At 44.9% G+C, this 24,097-nt stretch overlaps 1 protein-coding gene across 2 annotated transcripts in view; it reads right to left on the bottom strand.

Annotated features, from left to right (window-relative positions):
* The window catches only part of LOC116753191 (serotransferrin-like), a 31,732-nt gene that overhangs the window by 2,991 nt on the left and 4,644 nt on the right, over positions 1 to 24,097 (bottom strand). The window contains exons 3-16 of one of the 2 annotated variants that reach the window (XM_032630715.1): positions 20,205 to 20,313; positions 19,250 to 19,426; positions 18,361 to 18,508; positions 17,255 to 17,310; positions 16,550 to 16,728; positions 15,644 to 15,821; positions 14,285 to 14,439; positions 12,228 to 12,318; positions 11,590 to 11,628; positions 10,105 to 10,260; positions 7,192 to 7,336; positions 5,968 to 6,032; positions 2,266 to 2,450; positions 876 to 1,065 (exon numbers count right to left, since the gene is read on the bottom strand). In XM_032630715.1, coding sequence (XP_032486606.1) covers positions 876 to 1,065; positions 2,266 to 2,450; positions 5,968 to 6,032; positions 7,192 to 7,336; positions 10,105 to 10,260; positions 11,590 to 11,628; positions 12,228 to 12,318; positions 14,285 to 14,439; positions 15,644 to 15,821; positions 16,550 to 16,728; positions 17,255 to 17,310; positions 18,361 to 18,508; positions 19,250 to 19,426; positions 20,205 to 20,313 — 1,873 coding nt within the window. The remainder of the gene's footprint in view (positions 1 to 875; positions 1,066 to 2,265; positions 2,451 to 5,967; positions 6,033 to 7,191; positions 7,337 to 10,104; positions 10,261 to 11,589; positions 11,629 to 12,227; positions 12,319 to 14,284; positions 14,440 to 15,643; positions 15,822 to 16,549; positions 16,729 to 17,254; positions 17,311 to 18,360; positions 18,509 to 19,249; positions 19,427 to 20,204; positions 20,314 to 24,097) is intronic. The other variant, XM_032630716.1, reaches the window with a different exon arrangement.

Here is a 24,097-nt window from a genome sequence, read left to right as displayed (position 1 = left end):
GCCTTCAGCAACCCTGATCAGTCAGCAGCCAGCACCATTGAGGTAAGACCCTCCACCAGCAAAGAGATTATGACTTGCTGAAGGCTCAGATGATGGTTAGCATTTTTTAGCAATAAAGTATTTTTTAATTAAGGTACGTACATTGTTAGACACTTTTTAGACATAATGCTATTGCACACTTTATACTGTAGTATAAACATAACTTTTATGTGCACTGGAAAACCAGAAACTTCATATGTCTTGCTTTATTGCGATATTCCTTTATTGCAATAGTCTGAAACTGAATCTGCAGTATCTCCGAGATATGCCTGTGGTGTGTATGGCAACTTTAGAGTTACTGGAACTTATCATTGTTCAAGCTTTCAGGAGCAGCACCATGTAAAAGAACTCTCTGCAATGCTGGAAATGTTCTCTTTGCTCATCTATGTGGAGACACACGTATCTATTGAGCACTTGAATTATGGCTAGTGTGACTGAGGAACTAAGTTTAAAATTTTGTTTAATACTAATACAAATTTAAATACCCACATGTAGCTAGAGGCTACCATCTTGAACAAGGCAGCACTGTGTGAAAAGGTGTTTAGAGCAGAGTAATTGGCATGGGCACATAACTCTCTTCCCTTTCTTAGTAATAGCATGGAATTCTGTATGTCCTGGCAGTCACTACCTCAGTGCCTTCAGCCCGGGCCCCCTTACGATCAGCCCATGCAAGTCAGCCTTTCATTCATGCTGGGATTGCATTGTTCCCTCAGCATTTCATCCTGTCTGTTGGTCATCTCCTGGGGACTGCAGCCCGCTCCTCCTTTGGTATCCAGCACCCAGAACCCCGCACATGTTCGTTTTGCAGATTCCCCAATGCTGTTCCTCGTACTCACTTGAGGTTGAGCATTGTCTCAGGTTAGCCAGAGCTGTGACATAATTAGCTCCTAAGTAGGTTTCATACGTTGTTGCGTTCGGAAGTTCAGCCAAACATTTAGTGTCACTCCTAAACAGAAGGTCCTTGTTTTCTGAGTGGAACAAACAAAAACTGCTCGGGCAGTTAGTTCCATCGTTTCCAAATTTATCCTGTCAAATGGACAGAAAGTGCATGAGGACCTGTGGCAAAGAGCTGCTGGGAACGCATGGATGGGATGGAGGGGACTGGAAGCTGGGAACCAGCCCTGGGAAGAAAGGGAAGCCGCAGAGGATGCCTCGGGATCTTTCCACATCCATCACCTGGCATTCATACAATTATGGACCACAAATCTGTGCTTCCATGAGGCCTCAAAGTCCTCTGTAGGGTCTGTCCTGGTCCCATCTCCTTGGGGAAGTCCCTGCCTCCTGCCCACTGCTGACTTCTCTGATCTCTCTTCCTCACTTCGTTGGCCATGGTCTTGGGGGCGGCTTCCAGGAAATGAGAGGGAAGAAGCATGTCCCTTTTAAGTACTATTGTCAAAGAAAATATTAAATATGAGCAACCCAGTGAGGAGTAGTACAGGTAGCTGTTAAAAGTTCATATTTGACTTTTAAGTTCATGTGAACTTAAAAGTTCATCTTTGATCCTATCTTGATAAGAGGCTCAACTCCTCCAGGCCTTCTAAGATTATAAGTGAAATAAGGATTACAGAACATTTAGCATTCCATCTAGCACTTAGGAAATGTCCATTAAATACTAATTATTAGTACCATTTACCTTCAGAGGACTCACAAAGGTATGCTATCTTAATTTTTAAAAGAAGAAAACCAATGGATCAACAGACAGGAAGCTGTCACTGAGGGGAGGGTGGTGTTTGTGGGTGGAGGGGTCTTTAGGATTAAAATACTCAGGCAGTCTCTCTCCCCACAAGGCCAGCCCTGGGTTGGTTGTTTTCCCCAGAGGACAAGTTCCTGGGTTCTTCTGCCTGTTGGAATGGTTCTTAGTCTGCCTAAGTAAGAGAAACACAGTCCACATTTCATGACTTGTATCTAGAAGGGCTGGGAAATAGGATCCGTCACCTTCATTTAAGAAAAGGCAGAAGTGGGGAAAATGAGGGTACCACAGAGCAAGGTCAGGGTCAAGCTGCAAGGCAGGTACTTGGACCCTGGGACACTTGCATCAGACGAGGTCTGATCTCTAGTGAGCAGAGCGAGGCCTGGGAGATCCAGTTCCACAATCCATGCCCTCCCAGTTCTAACTTCCAGGAAAAGAATGCTGGGGTACCGGGCTGGGACTCAGCTGGGAAATCCCCAAATAATCCACACGCACCCAAGTAGAAAGGGTTGGAGGCCCTGTCTGTGCCACCATACCTGCTGAATCATTAATATTTTGTGAACACAAGCTGCCTTATCTGCCCGTGAGACCACAGCATGATTCGGGGCTCGGGCCAGGTGGCAATCCTCAGCCTCCTTCACAGGCTTCCTGCTTCCGTCGGTGCACAGCAGCTCAAAATTTTCCTCCTGCAGTGTTTTTGCCCACTCTTCAGGGTTTTTTCCTGGGTACAGAAAAGGTGGGTCAGCCACAGTTTTGATCAAGGCACACCCACTGGCGTGTGGAGGGCCTGGACCCAGTGGCCAGCAGGGGTTACAGTAATGTGGAGAGGAAGAGAGTTACCAGGAATTCCCAGAGACCACTCCTTTCAATCTGCCCACCCAGCCAGGTGAGGGTGAACCACGTTCTATGGATGATGTTCAAAATGACCTTCATTTCTTCTAAATTCCAAAGTATTTGGATCTCCTGCTCCAGTGTAGAAAGAATGTGACCCTCTAAGCAGTTTTGTGCTGTACCATCTGGCACTAGCAAGCAAAAGAGCTTTCCCCAGAAGCCCTTTTGGAAGGGCCAAAGATTTCACTTTTATGAGTGAAATCTGGCTCACTCGTACTAGTTCTATGTGGAATGCACGCATGCCTCTGTGCATACAGGTCCATATCCTGTTCTCAGCCCCTTGCTTCATCTTTTCTGTATTCTCTCTGAAAAAAGAACATCTCACCTGTTCTCAAGGTTTAAGCTCCTTCCTCCTAAGGCAATTCTCAAATAAGTTTTCCCAGTTTTTGCTTCTCTCCTAAAGTACAGGATTGCAGTCTTTTTCTTAATTTAATTTTCTCATTTAATTGAAAAACTAATATATGAATGCAGTATTTTAAAAGTTTAAATTTATATAGAGAGTAAAAATATCCCTTTTCCTACACTCTCCAAAGGCACACTTTTGGTTTTTATAGAAAACCCCAAATTGCCTGCCTTTCGTCCCACCAGTACCTGCACATATCTTTGCTCACCTTTTAACATTTCTCCTTTCTTTTCTTACCCATCCCTCCAACTCAACACCTTCCAAGTGAAATCCATCCTTATTCTCTCCAAACCCATTCTGTTCTACTTAGTACTTTAAGCATTTATTCAGTACCATGTCCTCAGCCTTCTGCAAGACACAGTCTTATTGGAGGGGAGAAATAGCACACATACCAAAATCAAAAATGCAGGGCACAGATAATAACATTTTGTATTTGGTGTAACACTCTCTAAACGCTGTGTGAGCTAGGGAACCAGCACAGCGAGAGCACATTAACTCAGGAAGGCTAGCTGGAGAAGGCAAGTTTTCAGGTGTGTCCTGTAACACGTGTAGGCCTGAGAGGAGGAGAGAGGAACGCTTCTCTGTGAGGGGATGGAGGGCTCCAGCAAGACTCACGGACAGGTACGTGCCCAGTGTTCCTATTGGGTGGAGGAGAGCCCCCCTGGAACAAAGTCTTGGGCAGTCAGGCTAAACATGCTCAGATCCTCAAGGCCCTGAGTGTGGGATGGAGTGTGGCACTTAGGTAGGAAGAAAAGTGGGTCTATGAGAACTTATGAATGGAAATCAGTGTTAATGTGTGAGCCTGAAATAGGACAAGTAGAAAAAATGAGATGGGAGGTGATTTGGTCTGGGTTAGGAGCAGTGGGCATCTAGAAGGGCATGATAAAAAATTTTCTTTCCACTACAAATAATGCTTGTTTACTGCAGCTAATTTGTAAAATGCTACATAGTTTAAGGAAGAAGACTTTGAAACACAGTATAATCCCACAGCATTCACCTTCAACATTGGTGCATTACTTCTAGTCTCTTTTCTAGACTCATATGATGTGCAGACACATATCTATATAATTAGATCATAGTCTCTATGCCTTTGTATCCTGGTTCTTCCATATCACAACATACCGTAGAATTTAATGAAGACATACCTATTCCGAAGAAAAAAAAAACATACTGACTGAAAATTTAATCTAGGCTCGACTGGCAGGGCATATAATAAAGACCTCCATGGGGACAGAGGCTGTGTGAAGAGGACTGGGTTTTGATAGAAGTATGAGGAGTTTGGCTTTATACAGGTTGAGTTTGCAGTGCCAGTGTACTTTGTACATAAAAATGACCACAGGGCAAACAGAGATCCTGGGATGTTATTTAGATGGGAGGTGGGCCTCCTCTATAAATTCCCCTCAGGAGGTAAGGCTTTTGGAGTCTTTGCAAAGACAGTTGCGGCCTCGAGAGGGGAGCCCTACTTGGAAGGGTGCAAAGAGAAATCAAGGGATGACAAAGAACCAGCCTAGGGTAACACTCAGGTAGCAGGAAAAAGGACAGCCCTTAAAGGAAAAAGCAAAAGTAACAGGAGGGAAGAAAGAAAAATTAGCCAAACCAATTATTCCCTCAAGTAAGTACTTAGCAACTTCTGTGTGCCATGTACTGTGGTTGGTGTTGGGATGTAAGAAGAGGAAAAAAGAGCTCCCTGTGGCCATAGTTTATTACGGAATGTGATGAATTCAATAATAAGAGCAATATGGACAGAGGATTCTGTTGTGGGATGGAGGTGTGCCATTGGGGAAGGCGTCTTAGAGGAGCTGGTCCTGTACTAGTTCATTCTAAATGAGTTGCTGGAAAAATTTGAGGTTGAGTAAAGGGACATGAGGGAAGGAGGGAAGTAATAGCTGCCTGGACTCTAGGTGGGGAATATAAGCAGTTAGTGATAGAGAGTGGGCAGGTGGAATACTCATTCCTACTGACATTTTGAAAATTTTTGTCTTGTTTGTTAATGTCATGGCCATCTAATATTCACCACTAGTTTTAGTGCCCATTGATGATCCTTGCTTGAATCAATTATTACTATCTTGGTTGCCGAACGATAGTTTTTTAACTTCATAATTATTTCTGCATCTGTAATTAGCATTCTACAATAAGGAAGATGTTTCCCTTATACTCATTTGTTTAATCAGGATGGACTTATGCGTTCCTATTTTATTCAATGGGTTATTATTTCTTACTACTATTATGATGTCTTTTCAAGCTCAAAATGTCCCAGATTTGGCCAGTGGAGGGCTTTCACAATGGCTCCTATGTGCTTTGATACGTCCCATCTCTCTGAGCTCTTCAGCATGATGTCCCAGGTTCACCTTATACTTTTCCTGCCCCAGCCACAGAATCAGCTATTTTTCCAAGGGGCCTTGGTTCCTTCTATTGGAGAATGGTTCTAGAAGCCAAGGTCTTGGTGCTCATTCCTACAGGGGCGCCACTGTCTGTATGTTTTTCCCAGTGGACATATAATATATTTAAATATATATTGGACCTAGAAATATGAGAAATAGTTATAAAGGACCTTTTGGGGATAACTCACAGAATTTGAATAGGGACTGTGGACGTGATGAGTATTAAATCCATGTTAGTATAAATTTCCTGATCTTGCTAATTGTAATGTAGGTATGTGAGAGAAAGTCCTGGTTCTTAGGAAATGTGCACTGAAGTATTTAGGGGAAAGGAGGCACAGTGCCTGCACCTGTAGGAAGGTTCCTGGGAGAGACTCAGGGCCACTGGGAAGCCCATGGTCCTTACCATTCTGCTTATCCAAGCAAACGCTTCTCTCTTCACCAAACAAACAGGTTGAGAATCAGAGCTCTGGACCCTGACAGAGTCCATAACACTTCCACAAAGACATCTTGGACACAAGTGAACCAGCGACCCTGATTTATGGGGACAAAGGTTATGCACATACCACCAGTGTTCTCTTTGACAGTCTGGTCCTTCACAAAGGCCACGTCTCCCTTCTCAACCAGACACCTGCGGAGTACCAGACAGGGAGAGAGAAGAAAAGAGGTCAGAGATACATCTGTCATTCAGAAAAGCCACCTTATAGATCCAGGGCTGGCCATCTGATATCAGCAATTGTGATTCCCATTTGATCACTAATCTATTGTCACTGATCTTACATATTACTAATGTAAGTAATAAAAAGAAAACAAAACCTCTGATATGCTTTGTAGTTATACAATCTCACTTCTACACTCTAAATTCTGGCCCATTTTCTCCAACAGAGCTACATCCATTTCCTAGCTTCAACACAGATATTAGAGGGGCAGTCTTCCCTCAAGGTGATTCCTTACTCACAGTCTCCTTGTAAAATTGTAAACTTATGGGCTGTGAATTGTTCTTACTCTAACTCACAAGCTGGTTGTACCTGGGAAGTTGGGATAGTCTTTGTTTTTCCTTCCCTAGTGAGAATTTTAGTTACAATACCACCATCATTGTGAAGTTGATGGAGTCATGAACTGCTAAGTGACACAGGCCCAAGTCAGACAGGATAGTTAAAAACTAATAAGGTCGTAAAGTGCACAGGTGTCTCTTTAAAAATGATAGAAACTCCATGAGCTAGAAATGTAACCAAAGATGTAGAAGTCATGTACTTTACTTTTGTATTGATATATTTCCATGGTTGTAGGTTCCCCCAGAGGTGAATGGAAGAACATGAGCCAGATGCTTGACTCCTGTGTTTATTCAATTATGGTAGGGTTTCCTCACCTGGCACTAGTGAATTAGGGGCCAGATAATTCTTTGTTGTAGGGTGCTGTCCTACGCATGTAGGATGTTTAGCAGCCTCTCCCAGTTAGATGCCAGTAGCATCCCCCAACTCCACTGATAATCAAAAACATCTCCAGACACTGCCAAATGTCCCCTGAGGGGCAAATCACCCCCCGCTGAGAACTTCTGACCTGTACCATACTGCCAGTCTTTGCTGTCTATGACAGCCAGGTCTGGAGACCGTGTCCTGGAGGGAGCTGGATGCCTCTTCTCACAGGTTTCTACTTATGTTTGTAAATGTGACACCCTAACATGCAGGACTAATGGGATAGGAATGTAAGAATCTCACCTGCGTTCCTAAAAAGGAATTTCGTCAGGGCTGGGATTACTATTATTTTTGTATGAGGATTATAATACTCACCTGAAAGCCCCTGAATAGCCATAGTATCTCTCATGGTTGTTGGGAAGACACTCCCTTCCCGGAACACCTTCTGAGCCAATGCACAGAGCACAGAGACTGGAATTTCGCAGAGACCCAGGAGCACAGCCTTCACTGAAAAATTTATCTGTGCAGAAGGATAAGAGAAAATCAGCTCTTCCTGAGTCAATGTCAGTGGCCTTTACCTAACACATCACAGGTGTGTATGGCCCAGGATAGGTAGAACATACTCATTATGTGACCTGCCATCAACTCAGGACCTGCCAGGGTATAGGCTTTGAAAGGAAACTTAATTGAGGCTGGGAACCATTACAAGTCAGGTGGAGGGGATTCCATCAGCATCCCAATAGTGTCTCACTCACCTAGAGAGATGGGATGGAAATGATATGAAAGTTGACTAAAAGGGGTAAAATTGAAGGTCTCACTCCCTGAGTTGTGCAACTTGTTTTTGGTGTTTCTTTTCCCTGATATTTATTAGAAGAGCCTTTAACAGAACGTAGAACTCCAACCCTGAGAAAGTGCTGGGGAATTTCACACACAGTTCAGCTGCTCTTCCATAGCTGTAAAACTGCCAGGAGGCTCAGGAGAACAGAAGTGCTGCCCTTGCTGGTGGGCAACAGAACTCCTGAATGCACCCCCCTCACACACACACACACACACACACGAACACACACAGGACTTGCCTGGTTCATAACTGCCTTTAGAGACCCTCCTTTTGAAGTAGCTACAAATATTTGGAGGTGGCAGGGAGGAAGTACTCAGGAAGTTAAAGAAAATAAAAACCATGACAAAACATGTCCATGGTGAAATTACACACAGATTTTAGGAGGTAGAACTAAGCTCATACCTGAAGATATTCAGAGGACACAGAGAATAAACTGATTTCCACCCCTTTGAAGGGGCCTAGGAGCTGAGCAGTCACTTGGTGAGACTGCCAAGATCTTAAAGAGACCCGAGGACTCCTCATACCACATTGCCTAGAAAGCCCTGTGGCAGGGCTTGGAGCTGTCCACCCAATGGCCATTTCCCCTTGCTTCTTCGTAACAAAGATCAAGTTTTTTTTCTTTTTCTTTTAATTTTTTCTCCATTAATTTTTCATTGAGATATAATTGACGTATAACATATTAATTTCAGGAGTACAACATGTTTTGCTACTGTGAAAGGATCACCACAATAGGTCTAGTTAACATCCATCACCATACAGGGTTAAAAAATTTTTTTCTGGGCTTCCCTGGTGGCGCAGTGGTTGAGAGTCTGCCTGCGGATGCAGGGGACACGAGTTCGTGTCCCGGTCCAGGAAGATCCCACATGCCGTGGAGCGGCTAGGCTAGGCCCATGAGCCATGGCCGCTGAGCCTGCGCGTCCGGAGCCTGTGCTCCGCAACAGGAGAGGCCACAGTAGTGAGAGGCCCGCGTAACGTAAAAAAAAAAAAAAAGATTTCTTTTGGCTAGGACTTCCAAACTATGTTGCATAAAAGTGGCAACAGTGGGAGTCCTTGTCTTGTGCCTGATCTTAGAGGGAATGCTTTCAGCTTTTCACTGTTGCATATGATAGCTGTGGGTTTGTCATATATGGCCTTTATTATGTTGAGGTATATTCCCTCTATGCCCACTTTCTGGAGAGTTTTTCTCATAAATGAGTGATGAATTTTATCAAAAGCTTTTGCTGTATCTATTGAGATGATCATATGATCTTTTTCTTCAATTTGTTAATGTGGTGTATCACATTAAAATTTCTTTTTCTTGTGATGAGAACTTTTAAGAGCTACTCTCTTAGCAACTTTGAAATGTGCAATACAGCATTAACTATAGTCACCATGATGTACATTACATCCCCATGACTTATTTATTTTATAACCGAAGTTCTTACCTTTTGACTACACTCACCCCATTTGCCCACCCCCAACCCCTGCCTCTGGCAACCGCCAATCTGCTCTCTGTGTCTGTGAGCTCGGGTTATTTTGTTTTATTTTTGTTTAGATCCCACATATAAATGAGAACATACGGTATTTGTCTTTCTCTGCCTGACTTATTTCACATAGTGCCCTCAGGGTCCATCCATGGTGTTGCAAGAGGCAAAATTTCTTTCTTTTTTAAGACTGAATGATATTCTATTGTATATATATAAACCACAATTTCTTTATCCATTCATTCATGATGGACACTTAGGTTCTTTCCGTGTCATGGCTGTTGTAAATAATGCTGCAGTGAATGTGTGGGTGCATATCTTTTCGAGTTAGTATTTTTGTTTTCTTCCAGTAAATACCCAGAAGTGAAATTGTTGGATCATATGGTAGTTCTACTTTTAATTTTTTGAACAAAAATCTAGTTTTATTTGGGACAGAAACATGCCCAAATAAACGATGACATTTTTCAGCCTCTCTTACAGCTAAATGTGACTATGTATCTAAGTTCAGGGCAATGAGAAATTAGCTGAAGTAATTGGGCTACAGTTCCTGAATAGCTCCTTTAACAAGGTGGCACATACTTCAAGTGCCCTTTCTCTTTGTTCCTTGAGGTTGCCTGGATCGTGGGTATAATGGCAACCATGAGTGACCTTGAAGATGGAGGCCTCATGCTGAGAATGGTGCAGCAGGAAGAGAGAGGAGCCTGGGTTTCTAACGACAGTACCAGCCACGGACTGCTGTCTCTGGTCTTTTTCATGAGAGAGAAAAGTAAACGCATATTCACTTAAGCCATTATGTGCAACTGAAAAGAACCATTCTGATCCACCTCCCAGCCCTACCATTCCTTTTAGATATTTTCTTGAAGTTCACTAAACCAAATTGTATTACCATAGAGCCACGGCCACAGCATCTTGTACCATACCTCACTCTTCCCAGTACACCTCTTCCCACCTGGCCCTGACAACAGTAGCCTCTCAGAGCTCACTCACCAAATTCACAGTGGTTAATATTATTGTAGAGCAGACCCATGGGGATGTTCCAACCAGCGGTTCTGTCTACTGCAGTGTGGCAGGACTTCCTGCCTTTCAGATTGTTCCAGTTGATATCAGCATCTGATGTCTTAACCACAGCCACAGCAAGGTACCCTGCAAGAAAGACACCTAAATAGGGAGTATTAACACCCCTGGGCCCTCCAGAGTGTCTAAATCTGCCATCTCCTTAAGGAGTAGAATTATCCCAAACCATTCCTTCTCTCTTTGAAAGGGTTTTCCCAATAACTGATGGGGGGGTGGGGGTGGGGTGGATACAAGTCATTCCAGGAGGTGGAGATTAATCTGAACTTAAAAAGTAAAGTAGTAAGAATACATAACCATCAGAGCAATGGCTGGTGTATAACCCTTCCCCAAATGCATGAAGCTACTGACATAAACCAGCAACTCACCCTCCACTGTGGAATAGTAGAGGAATGGATACTGAAGGGCACATTAGGAAAGAGTAGTAAATGAGCAATAAACCACAGGGATATTCTGGCCAGATAATTTGTGATAAGGAGAATACAGGTTTGCACCACAATAAATATGCAAAGTGGAAACTGTCAAAATCAAGTTAGCTGCCATGATTAGCTGCAAATACATGCTGATCTTTAAAACTGGTAATAGAATATCAACTCATGATTTCAGTTTTCCAATTTAATTAATTCAGGAAATTGTTTCCAACAGAAAAGACACAAATCTTATTGTTCATGGAATGAGAATGGTTATATTTTCGGCTGAAGAGCTTGGTTCCTAGTGTGATGGGGAGAGGCTGAAGGTTGTAACTGGGACAAGTGATGAGGACAGACTTGCCCACTAATGGCTGGAAATGACCTGCAGGGACCTGAGTGTGGGCCCCAGACCCCACCTTGATAAGATTTCCTGTCTTTCTCCTGCCACATCTTTCCAGATCCACCCCCAGCCAGAGCGCTGGGTGAGAGCCAGGTTGGCCTGGGTTCCTGGGCCTAGCTCTGGCTGGGAGGCTGAGCAATCATGCCCCTGGACATCTGCCGGTATGAGCCTCTCCCTTCAGCCCTGCCAGGCACGTCTCAGCAAGGCTCCTGGGCTGGTGCTAACCCTCATCTAAAACTTTGCTGGCCTTGTGCAATGCGAGGCAGTCAGGAGTGGTGGGGAGGGCCTGTATTTGCTTGCTGGATGTTGGAGTCTAGACAACTTGTAATCTCTCTGAGCTGTTGGTCCTCTTATGCATCCTTAGAAGTCAACAAGAAATACCTTATAGGATTAAATGAAAATTCCCATGTGCAAGTCATAGCAAGTGTAAAAAAGTAATCATCATTGCCAGTGACTCTACTTCCATGATTCCTTTGCATTCCGAAAATTGGTCTCTTATCTACTTTTGATTTGAATTTAAACTTACCTTACCCTTTCCCAAAAGCAATGGGAATTTATCTTAAACTCATGAGGTTACCAATCTCAACTCACCTTCCTCTGGTGTGTTTTTACAATGTGGGCCCTCACTTTCTGTAGAGGAGAAAACGAAGAAGTCATTAAATACTCATTTATAGATTGGAAATCGTCTTTACCATGTGCAGCTCAGAATTAAAAGAGCCAGGAAAACTGTCTACATATCACCAGTTTCCAAAAGGTCCAGGCTGTCTGGATTATGCAAGTTCACTTTAGCTCCCTGGCCTCTGGATTGTAGTCCAAAATTGTAAATTTCAGGTTTCCCACTCTATCTATCCTGTGGCCACAGTGGTCTCTGCCAACCATACTTGAATCCGTGCACCAGGGCAAGAGGAGAAGTGTGAGCTTTGGAATCAAGAAGACCTGCCAGGAATCCCAACTGAGAATCTAGATGTCCTCTGCAGAAGGGTCACTTTTAGCTAGAACTTCCCAGTGCAAAGCCTCCAACTCCCTTGTGGGAGGTATGATAGAAGATCCCATCCTTCAAGAAAAGTGTTGGGGACTAGAGATGAGGGAGCCCAGAGCTTAGGAAGTAGGAGGTGCTCAGTAAGCAAGAGCTTTATGGCCCATGTGGCATAAATCAGGCTGTGATTTTCCATTTCCTTTCTCCATGGCCCAGGGGAAATGAAACACTGAGAGAAGCCCCTTCCACTTACTGTAGTTCTCTGCCAGGACAGGTACCAGACCACATTTGCCTGCTATGTAGATGTAGCCTCCATCCAAGCTCATGGCATCAGCTTCTCCTTTCTGCAAAGACACAGCACATCACAGCAGGTGAAAAGAGACCATCTTCTGTCCCACATGCCCTCCAAGCTGTTTCCTTGCAGCAGCCTTGCCAGCACAGGTCATGAAGGCCCAGCGAGACAGAAGCTGCTGGTACTGGACCCCCAAAGGATCAGTCAGGCACACCCAACATAGAAAATAAAATGTACTCCCATTTTCACCCAAACCATGATGAACTGATGATCAACTCTGGGTGCTTTGCTTAGTTTCTTCAGAAGGAAAGACCCACATTCAGTCCCCCTGTCCTCTCATAGGGCACACTGTCCCAGAGACACTCTCACAACACCTTTCTGACACCAGGAGTTCTCATTTGTAAGACAAATGAGTGGAGTCAGAGACTCAGGGCTGTGCCTGTGGCATAGAGCGCCTCCTGATGGGGGCCCCAGACCCGAATCTCGGCCACATTTGCTGGGTGCTATTTTGGTTGCTTGGTCAATACAAGGTCTTTAATGAATGAATCAAATAAACTCAAATGATCTGTTAGATATAATGATCTAATAGAGCTAATAAGCCCCAAATTTCAGAAATGCTTAAATTCAACAAGACTGCCAAGCTTCCCATTGGGCTTAGAAATATACTTTTGAGGAATATACCCTAAAGGAATAATCAGATATGTGGGAAACTATTTGGGCAAAATGTGTAAGTGGGCAAAAGCAAGTGTGATTCATAATATCAATAAGATAGGACCAAACTTAATGCTCAATAGCAAGGAAATGGCTCAACAAATTGTAGCACATCCACACTCTGGAATAGCTATCAACATTAAGCTATCGACATGTTTTCACAGAAACAACCTAAATGTCCATCGACAGATGAATGGATAAAGAAGATGTGGTACATATATACAATGGAATACTACTCAGCCATAAAAAAGAATGAAATAATGCCATTTGCAGTAACATGGATTGACCTAGAGATTATCATACTAAGTGAAGTGAGTCAGAAAGAGAAAGACAGATACCATATGGTATCACTTATATGTGGAATCTAAAATATGACACAAATGAATTTATCTACAGAACAGAAGCCGACTCACAGACATAGAGAACAGACTTGTGGTTGCCAAGATGGAGGGGGCTGGGGAAGGAATGGGTTGGGAGTTTGGGGTTAGCAGATGCAAACTGTTATACATAGAACAGATAAACAACAATGTCCCACTGTATAGCACAGGCAACTATATTCAACATCCTATAATAAACCGTAAGGGAAAATAAAAATTTAAATTTAAAAAAAAGAAAAAAGAAAAAAAAGAAATGAAAGTCCCCCATAAACTTGGTCCCCAGACATACCACTGTAAACAGAATAGTGTATATTCTTTCAAAAATAAACTAAAATATATTTTAAAATATATTTTTAAAAATCATGTTTTCAAAGAATGACTTGTGACAGGGGAAAAGCTCCCTAGATAAGATTAGGTGAGAAAAGAGAGTAAATTGTATGTATGATATGAGCCCAGTTAACAGGATTTTCTCAGAGTTATAAGGTTACGATTAGTTTTTATGTATTTTCTTCTTTATATCCTCCAATTTTTCAACATTATCTAAAAGCAAATATGGAATGCTTTTGTGATCAACAAGGCTAAACTTCTACCTGCTTGCACAACAACACGACCCTGTCACACTTGTCTCACTTGCCATGGCACACCGTGGGTTTCAGGCACACCCACACTCAGGTCCAGCCTCCCTAAGCAGACATGACTCAGATTGCCCTCCACTGGGTGCTAACACTAGGAGGAAACAAGCCCTAAGGAGCCCTTCAGATCCAGAAGTCCAAAGGTCCTGAGGTTTCGGTGGGGCTGGTCTCCCACAGTGAGGGCAAGGTTCCTTGGAACCCGGCTTTTCGTGTCATTCCCAGGAACACTCACTCACCCTTGGGGACAGGTGGGCAACAGTGGCAGGGATGCTGCCCTACAGAGGCAGGAGTGACGTACCATTATCTTGGCGATGCATTCTTCAGTGCTGTCTGCTGATTCACACTCTATTTCCCCGTCACTGTTCACACTCCACATATCACACCTGACCTTCTCCAGGTGGTGCACTGCACACCACTTCACCTTCTTGCATTCACCCTTTGAGGCGATCGGGCCTAGGACATAAGGAAGAGAACCAGAGATTAGAAGAGGCCCAGATGTTGCCTGCTGGTTATGCTACTGTCTTCATGAAAATGCTAGGATTTTTCAGCATTACACAGACAGATCCCATTCAAGGAATTACTCTCTTAGAAATCAAAGGTAATAACAGCCTCTTAGTTGGCTTCTTATCATTTAAATTTAACTTAAAATTGTTTCTTATGAGAAGTCAACTTTCCTCCCGACCCCAAGGCACTCTATCACTTCAGGCTGGGTTTTTTTTTTTTTCCCTCTTTGTTTAGAAATAGCACTTAACCATCTGAGCTGTTGTTATATATTTATTCATTATTTATTGTCTGTTCCCTGCAGGAGAACATAAGCTTGGCCACGGCTAGGGTCATGCCTGTCTTGTTCTCCATGGCACCCTTAGTGCCTGCCTCATGGTCAGTACAATAAATGTTGGCTGAATAAATGGACACCTACCCAACTTTTAGACCCAGCTAAAGAGGCACTTCCTCAGGGAAGCCTTACCTTCCGGGACCTGTCTTTCTTTGTTTTGCACTCTTCTAGAGCCATGATATTTTGTTCTGGGTTTTTGTTTTTGTTTTCCTTCTGCTGAGGAAATCTCTCATTTTTAATTGATCATTCAATGAAGTGACTATTCCTTCAACATTTGTCTTCCTCACTGGGCTGAAGGTTCCATGACAGCAGAATTTAATATATCTTTGACTCACCATTGTATGCCCAGCACGTTGCACAGTTTATAGATAGGTGGTCAATACCTGTCTGCTGAATGAATGTTCAAGCACATCCCCAATGACCCAAGGAAATTCAGAAGCAGGATCGACCTGTCTAAAGCTCCAGCCTCACCATGGCACATGTTGACCATAGCATTGGCTCCAGATGTGCACGTTTGTAGCAATTTCATTCTATTTGACTTACTTCATGCCAGGCTAACTGGCTTCACAAAGTGGGTAGGGTAGCCTTGATTTATACAAGGGAAGAAGTGCTGGTATCAATACAAATCATTTTAAGCATGAATTTCCTTTAATGCCCATTGGTGATGCCATTTAGCATTCATCTAACACTGGGCTGCACAGGCAGGGCAGACAAAGGATTGTTGGGACAGGTGTTCAATACCTGGAAAGACTCTATTGCTGGTGCACACCCTCACCAGTTTTCCAAGCTCCTAGAGCCACACGATCCTTCACAAACACTTACGTGTATCTTCTCTTAGATTCCGAAGAGCGGTGACATACTCATATCCCAGGTAGAGCCAGGAGTCCATCTTAGGAGGAACCTTTAAAAACCCATTGGCAGAGTCCTTAAACAGCAGGTCCTTCCCATGAGGGGAGCTGAAGAGCTGGAAGCTTTCAGTGGTATCTCTGCCAAAATGTTCCTGTGTGTGGTAAAAACACAGATCTGAATGGCTACAGCAACAAGAGATGCTGCAAAATGGGACCGAAGAAAAATTTAAAACTCAGGAAACTAAATTAAAAAGTGAAATTTTCAAGATGCCAGGAGAGAGGGCAGTCGGATCTGTTCTTTCCCACCCAGCACCGTCTCCATTCACAGCCCTCTTGGGACATATAACAAACACCCAATTTCACTGAATGTGTTTCTGTGCCTGTCTCCCTGGCTGGATGACAGCTCACTGAGTGCAAGAAACACATCTCCTTCAGAGGCTGACACTGTGTGGCTGCCTTGATGGACAGATGGACAGATGGGAGGGCCGGATAAGAGAAAGTTGGCTCAGTTCTGGTGTTCTGCTGCTCTAGGGAAGGAAAGCTGGCTGTGTGTGCAGCTCCCTTGCAGTCAGGCTGAAGGGCCTTGGAAGAGAGATCATTTCCTTTCCAACGGGAGAGATACGGAATAGAGCAAGAAGGATCAGCTTCATGTCACTGGTCCAGAATGTAAGGGTCTGACAGATGATAATGCAGGACTAGGCTCTGTGCAACTCCAAGAAGGCTTTGCTGGATGCTTTCTTATAAGTGGATGGTGTGTGGCATGGTCCCCACTGTATCCTGAACACAGAAGGGCTTCTACAGTGGCAAGAAGGGAGTGCAGGAAAATGCCCCAGATCCAAGCAGGAACTGCTAAGCAGGAAAGAGGATGGGGATTCGATACCTGGGCCTGGTTAAGAAGCTCCCAGATCAAGTCCTCCTTGCCGCCCATGCTTCGGGCCACGATGGCATGGGAAGGGACCCGGGCCAGGTAGCACCTCTCGTACTCGTCCACAGGCCTCCGGGTGTTGTCCCTGCAGAGCAGCTCATACCCCTCCCTGTCAGCCTCGTTAGGCAGGTTCTCTGGGGGAGAGAAGCCCATGTGAGCCGACGGCAGGCAGAGCGTGAGGTGTGGTGCCCCTTCCGCTCCCCTGCAAAACCCCACTGAATCATAAACTGTGTGAGCCGAGAAGCCTAGAGTAAACACTGAGCCAGAAGAAAACTGACTTGCTCAGGGTCCCACAGCCAGTTTACAGGTAAAGCTTCTGATGTCCTGTGCAGGGGTGACTGCCCACACCCCACAAGAGGTCTCATCTCAGCAGGCTGACTACAGGCCAAGGCCAGCCAGACCTCCTCCCAATCCTTTGCTATTGCAACACTGACCAGGAGGAAGGGTCCCAGTGTCTAGGAAGTTGAACGATAGGATGAAGCCCAGGAGTCCAGCCGGGGACCCCACAGACACACGCCTCTGAGCAGGTAAACACCCCAGCAGTGAGAAAGGAGGAACACGCTATGCTCATGTCTGACTACTGAGCATGTAGAAGAAGGCAGGAAGAAAAGGAAGGCCTTCTGCTTGAAGGGACCTGCAGATGCTTCTCCTGTCACCTACCAAGTACCGTGGTGTGCTTGACAAAGGCCACTTCCCCAGCGTCCTCCATCAGACACCTGTGGGGAGGAGACACATTAGGGGGGTTCCTGCTGGGCTGGCCCTTCTCCTCAGGTTGAGGGTCTGACCACACTCTCCAGCCTTGGGGAAAGGGCAGGGCCTGGGGGAGGCCTCTATGAAGACCCACAGCTGAGGGGGCACCATGGGGCACTGATATCCAGGGTACCATGGAGATAGGGGGGTGAGCTCACAGGAGCTGGAGGACCCTCACCATGTGCCCCAAAGCATCAAAAAGGCACTGAAGGGCTTCCCTGGTGGCGCTAGTGGTTAAGAGTCCGCCTGTCGATGCAGGGGACACGAGTTCGTGGCCCGGTTCGGGAAGATCCCACATGCCGCGGAGCGGCTGGTCCCGTAAGCTATGGCCACTGAGCCTGTGCATCCGGAGCCTGTGCTCCGCAACGGGAGAGGCCACAACGGTGAGAGGCCCGCGTACCGCAAAAAAAATAAATAAAAGTAAATAAAATAAATTAAAAAAAAAAAAAAAAGGCACTGAAGATGTTTCAATGAGAAAAGTGTTTTCAAACTTCTGGTGGAGGATAAAGGCATAGTGTCTCTTGAGGGAGGAAAGGTGCCCTTGGCTGGCTCTAAAACTTTAGAGTTATAACCAAGGGAGGAGAGGGAGCAAGAAATCAGCCACATGAGCTGCCTGCACAGGGACGGTGAGAGGAGCCAGGAGAGAGGCCAGCACCTTGAGCGGTCAGCGCTGCTGCAGTGGAGAGCAGAGGGCCTGCCACTGAAGAGCAGCATGGACACTAGGGCCGTGCCCGTCATTTCAGGCTCTGCCTAGTCCAGTGAGAGAACTCTGGGGAAACGGAAAGAGGAGCCCCAGGAGAGGACTTCCTTGTCAATGTCACATGAAGAGAGTATGCACTGGCCCGGCCTGGCCTGGGGAGTCCCAGCTGTGTCACTAAGTCCCTGTGTCACTGAGGCGATTAGGCCCCCTGGTTGCCCCTTTGAAGACTGGGCTCTGCTGTGGGCCAGGGGAGATTTCCAGCCAAGGACATTGGACACTTAGGAGCCCGGATGGAGCAGAAGCTGGTCTCACTCACTTGAAGGCCCCTGAGTAGCCGAAGTACGGTTCATGGTTGGAGCAGGCGCACTTGTCCGTCCCTTTCCCCGCACACAGTTGGCACAGTTTAGGGAAGGACGACTGATCCACACAGGGGACGCAGCTGCTTGCGAAGAAACTGGCCGCTGCTGCTCAACACAGAGACACAGAAGCACAGGCGTGAGCCAGCCTGGCCAGAGGCACTTACAGCTCCCAGCTTAGGTTCATGATGGGACAGAGAGACCCAGACAAAACCAGCACCCCCAGACCCAGTTTGCCTTTACAAGTGTTCACTCTTCAAGATTAAGGGTTTCCAAAAAGGGGCGAGTTTAACCCCTTTCCTCCCTCCTCCCTCCCCAAGAACCAGGCTTGTGCCAGCCACCCTCCAAGACCAGGTCACCATCAGCCCCCCTCCCTGCCTTGTCAGACTGGAACAGCTCAGAGACAGGTCTCCTCTGGGATCCATGCGTGAGAAATGGAGGACCCGCCTGGAGAGGTGCACGCCAAGTTCATGGCCAGCAGATGGCCACCAGGGAAAGCTCCAGCAGAATGGGGAAAGCATCAGCCACAGACAGGAAAGCACCCCAGGGAAGTGGACAGTGGGGCCCAGCAACCTTGGCCCTGACTGAAGCCCTCTGTTCCCTTCCCCCGACTCCTCAGGACAACCTCTGGTGGGGTGTCAGGAGCTCAGAGATAAAAGGACTTATGACAGCCCCTAATGGCTGCTGGTGCAGCAGACCTGCCAGTTTAAAGCTGTTTAACCTCCCACCTCCACTCCCAGAGTCATCACATATCATCACCTGATCATGTCTGAGTGACGCCAGTGTGGCCCATGTGGGCATCTGAGGAAGAGATGCCTGCTGAGGGCACTCACCCTCCTGCCTGCTTACCTCTCTGAAGAGATTCATGTGGCTCAGGCAAGTCCCAGTAAAGTAAGCCCATGGGGATATTCCACCCAGCAGATCTGCCGAGGCCTGTGTGGCAGGACTTCTTGCCTTTGAGCTCTTTCAGACCGAACTCAGTGCCCTTCTTCACCACGGCCACAGCGTAATACTGAGTTTGCGGGTCTGCAAAAGGAGACCGTGGATGAAAGACTCTCAAACTGGGCCCCAGGGAAGCACTGCTCATCACTACTGGGCTCCTGAGTAGGGAAGGGGAACCCCGAGGTAACATTTATGTTGGGTTGGCTTCTAAAGAGGGAAGGATCAGAAAAACTCTCCTAGGCTTACATGGGAAAGGAAGGACCACAGAGGAGACATTTGTAACAACCCTCCAGGCAAACCCAGGAGCAAGAAGCCACATGCACACATGCCCCAATGCTATTGCCTACCCAGGCCTTGCAGGGAGTATCTGCCTACAACTACCAAGCCAAGCTCCCCTGGAAACTGGAACTGTGGCAACAGAGGCCACAGTCCTGACTTTCTCTAAGTATTTCTGTCCCTCACACAGGCCCAGAGACGGTGGAGTTGCTCTCAGAAGAGACGCAAAGCTGTCAGGGCTCCAAGTTTGTGCTCCTGTGTGATCTCTCCCCTGCGTGTGGCACCTGTGGTTCTTGGAGAACTGCTCTTTACACATTTAAACCCCAGTGGTTCAGCTCAGATTGCACACAGCCTGCCCAGGAGGTCAGTGTCCTGAGCACCAGTCCTCAACCAGCCCAAAGCTCCCAGAGGCCTTGAGTTGTGGCTGTGGGGGTTGATAGGGCCCCTCATTCCCCACTCACTGCCCCCTGGGGCAGGCTTATCAGTAGCTAATCCCCGTTACCTGCCTGAATGAGACAAGACTCAGCATCTACCAGGAGAGAACAAGGGCCACAAACACCTTCCTGGGTCCCCGGGGAGAACTTACTATCTTTTGGGCCGTAGAACTCTGCCACTACAGGCTTCAGGTTGTAGGGCTTCAGGCCTGCCTCAAATACCAAACCACCATCCAGCGTCACAGCATCTGCTTCATTATCCTGGAAGAGAACAGACCAGAGTCTGATGAAGCCCTTACTTCTGAGCAAGGTCTGTCTATAGTTGGGTGGTGCTCCTTGGATCTGGGGCCAGAAGAACACTCAGTTTGGCCAATAGCTAACTGCACAACACCACAAGCTTCAGTTAACTCTACCTCCCTGGTGAGGGGATTTGGCCACCATATTCCTTAATTCCTGCAAAGAGAAAGAATGGATCGTTTTTCTGTTTTCCCTGGTGAGGAGTCCAGCTGCTGGCCCAGAAAACTATCGTGATTTTTCAAGACTGACCTAAATTACAGAGGCTTTACCAGCAGGCCTCTTGGGGGAAAGCTGCCCCCCCAACACCAGACTGGGTGCACAGCCCATGCACCACAGGCTCTGAAGGGGCTGCAGTCAAGGACTCAGGTCCCTCTGCCTGGCCATGCTGTTACACATATTAACATTTCAAGTTCAGGTCCTTTCATTTGGTGACCCCTTTATTTTGGGCCTTCTGCTGAGATCTTCCTCAGATGCCTCTGTGGAGAATTCTCTATGGGGAAGGGGAGGCTTGAAGACATCCTTCTCCACTCTGATTCAGTGCTCAGTACTTTTTCTTCCTGTCCTGGGTCCATATAACTGCAGGAGTCTTTTGTTCAGGGACGGGTGCTTTCTCTGGCTTTAACTTCTAGCTTATACTCTGAACTGAGTGTTAAATGCTAATTATTACTTCCATTATGGCTGATTGTTCATTTAATCAACTACACAGACACCATTGTCCAACTCAGCTCCATTTTACACATTAAAAAATAGAGGCCCAGAAACTTTAAGTCACCTCCCCAAGCCACATAGCTAGTAAGTCATGGAGCTGGGATTCGAATCCACGTAGTGTGGGTTTATTTCTCCCATTTACTGTTATTTGCTGGGTTTTTGGTTTTCATTTTTAGTTTTTGCTTCCACTAATTCTCATCTTTAAACCAGTAGTTCACTTGGTTCACTATAACCAATATTATAGATACCTTCCCACTAGGTCTAGAATTTATTTTCTCTTGAAGTGAGAAGGACCATCTTTTATATAGGCACTTCATAACATACTTTTATTGCTTTTTTTCTTGCTTCAAATATCTTTAATCAAAATGATTTTTCTTGAAGCCCTTGCTAGTACTCCATAAATAGTTCTTACTATTTATGGATTAAATTACAAGGCAGGGACTATAGCTCTATGATCTATGTCATGTTATAGATAAATAATAAGGTAATAGTATTTCTAAATGAAATAAAATAATAACGTAAGCCAAACCATATATTTGTCTAGCTGAAACTTTTCTTTCAATAGTTGGAATTGTTTTTGTTATTTTATTGTAATTAAATAACAACATAAAATTTATCATTTAACCACTTTTAAGAGTACCTTTCAGTGCCATTAAATACATTCACAATGGTGAAGGACTTTTTATTCCACAAATAGACTCCATATATGAAACAATCTTTATGGTTTTCTTGGTATCTCAAAAGGTAGGTGAAACCTCCAGAGACTGTCCCCACTCACCTCACACACCACAGAATAAAAATAAATGAGTAAACAAATAAGAGCTTATCCTAGAGCAGTGAGGTTGGGGCTTTTTTGGCCCAGACACCAGGATCCTGGGCAGGAATCACTGGGGCCTCAGGGGCTCGGGAACCAAGGAGCCAAGGCCTAACTCATGGAGTCCACAAGAGCAACAGGGATTCTGAAGGGAAACTGAACCAGCAGGGAGGGGCAGGATTAAAGTCAAGCATGACTTCCCAGGTGCAGATAAACAAACCCAAAAGAAGGTAAGCCACAATGCATAGGCATCAGCAGGAACAGCAGACTTGGGCCCTCAAGGGTTGTGGATGTTGGAATGGTCAGAAACAATGGAGAAGAGCTATATATGTGCTTCATTGGAGAAGAGCTATATATGTGCTTTATGCACAAAGTGAAGGCTACAATCACAGAGATAAGCATAGAAAGGAAATTATCAGGAATAAAAAAGAAAAGCTGTTTAAACTGGTACTTCTAGAAGCAAAAAATATAATTGTTGAAATTTAAAAAAAGTGAATGAATGGGCAAGAAGTTGATTAGACGTGTTTAAATTGAGAATTAGGAAACTGGAGGCTATATCTGAAGAATTCATCCCAGATGCTGCCAAAAAAGAGGTGCAGAGACTGAAACTATGAAAGAGGGATTAAAAGATATAGATGCTAGATTAAGGCCTACCGTGTTTTCTTGGAATCCTAGAATTAAAAAAAAAAAAAAAAGGGGCTTCCCTGGTGGCGCAGTGGTTGAGAGTCCGCCTGCCGATGCAGGGGACACGGGTTCGTGCCCCGGTCTGGGAGGATCCCACATGCCGCGGAGCGGCTGGGCCCGTGAGCCATGGCCGCTGAGCCTGCGCGTCCGGAGCCTGTCCTCCGCAACGGGAGAGGCCACAACAGTGAGAGGCCCGCGTAACGCATAAAAAAAAAAAAAAAAAAAAAAAAAAAAAAAAGGAACTAAAGAAAAGGTAGTATTTAAAAAGATAATGGCAGCAAATTTTCCAGAACTGGTGAAAAACATGATTCCACAGATCCAACATACTTTAAGCAAGATAAGTAACAAGATTTCTACAACTGGAAATATCATAGCGAATCTATGGAACATCACCAACCAAGGACATGAAATCTCAAAGTTTTCCAGAGAGATGATTGAGGGAATAATAGGATAATATCAGACTTCTCAACTACTACAGTGGAAGTCAGGAGACAGTGGAATAGTATTTTTAAATAGTGTAAAAATATCAAACTAGAATTATACATTCAGCAAAATTACCATTAAAGAATAAGGGGGAGATTAAAGCATTTTCAGAGAAAACAAACAAGCAAGCAATGGAGAGAGTTTAACACCAAGATACTGACTCTAAAGTATCACCAAAAGAACACATTTCAAAAGGAAAACTTGTCCCAGAAGGATGGTCTGAAATATAAGAAGGAATAGTAGGGAGTTCCCTGGTGGTCTAGTGGTTGGGATTTAGTGTTTTCACTGCCGCGGCCTGGATTCGATCCCTGGTTGGGGAACTGAGATCTCGCAAGCCACGTAGCTCAGCCAAAATCTTTTTTAAAACTTAAAAAAAATAAAAAAAGAAGGAATGGTAAACAGATGAAATGGCAAAAATGTAAACAAGTCCAAATTTCTCTCTCTGCCTCTCTCTCTCTCTGTCTTCTTCCCTCTTTCTGAACTTTTGGGTGCATACACAAACTTACACGTGCACACACTCACACACACACACACACACACACATATATATAAATATATATTTATATAGTATTTTATGTATACTGCCAACAAATACATGAAGTATCTACATTCCAGGGTTAAAACAAGATAGACATAAAATATCAAATAGTAATATCTACACAGGGAAGAGCAAAGTCTGAGCTACTACATTCCAGAGTTCTTTTGCTGTTTCAGAAGGACATAATGGTCAAGATTATTTTACTATTAACATTTTGTTAAGCTAAAATTGTACAGTAAAAATTTAAGGGAAGTCATTAAAATATATAAATTGTTTAAATTTACTTTCAGTAGGGGGAAAGGTGGAATAAAGGGAAAACAATCCAAATGAACACACATGTACAAACTCCATTTTTAAAAATCAGAAATCAGAGGGAAAGCAGGACTAAGAGAAATCAAAAAGTAAATGGCAGAAATAAGTACAAATTTATCAATAATAAAAATAATAATTTGGGCTTCCCAGGTGCCTCAGTGGTTAAGAATCCACCTGCCAATGCAGGGGACACGGGTTCGAGCCCTGGT

Source organism: Phocoena sinus, chromosome 4 (assembly GCF_008692025.1).
Source record: "Phocoena sinus isolate mPhoSin1 chromosome 4, mPhoSin1.pri, whole genome shotgun sequence".
Taxonomy (NCBI): domain Eukaryota; kingdom Metazoa; phylum Chordata; class Mammalia; order Artiodactyla; family Phocoenidae; genus Phocoena; species Phocoena sinus.
Note: the sequence above shows the minus strand (reverse complement) of the source record. Positions and strands in the feature narration are given on the sequence as shown.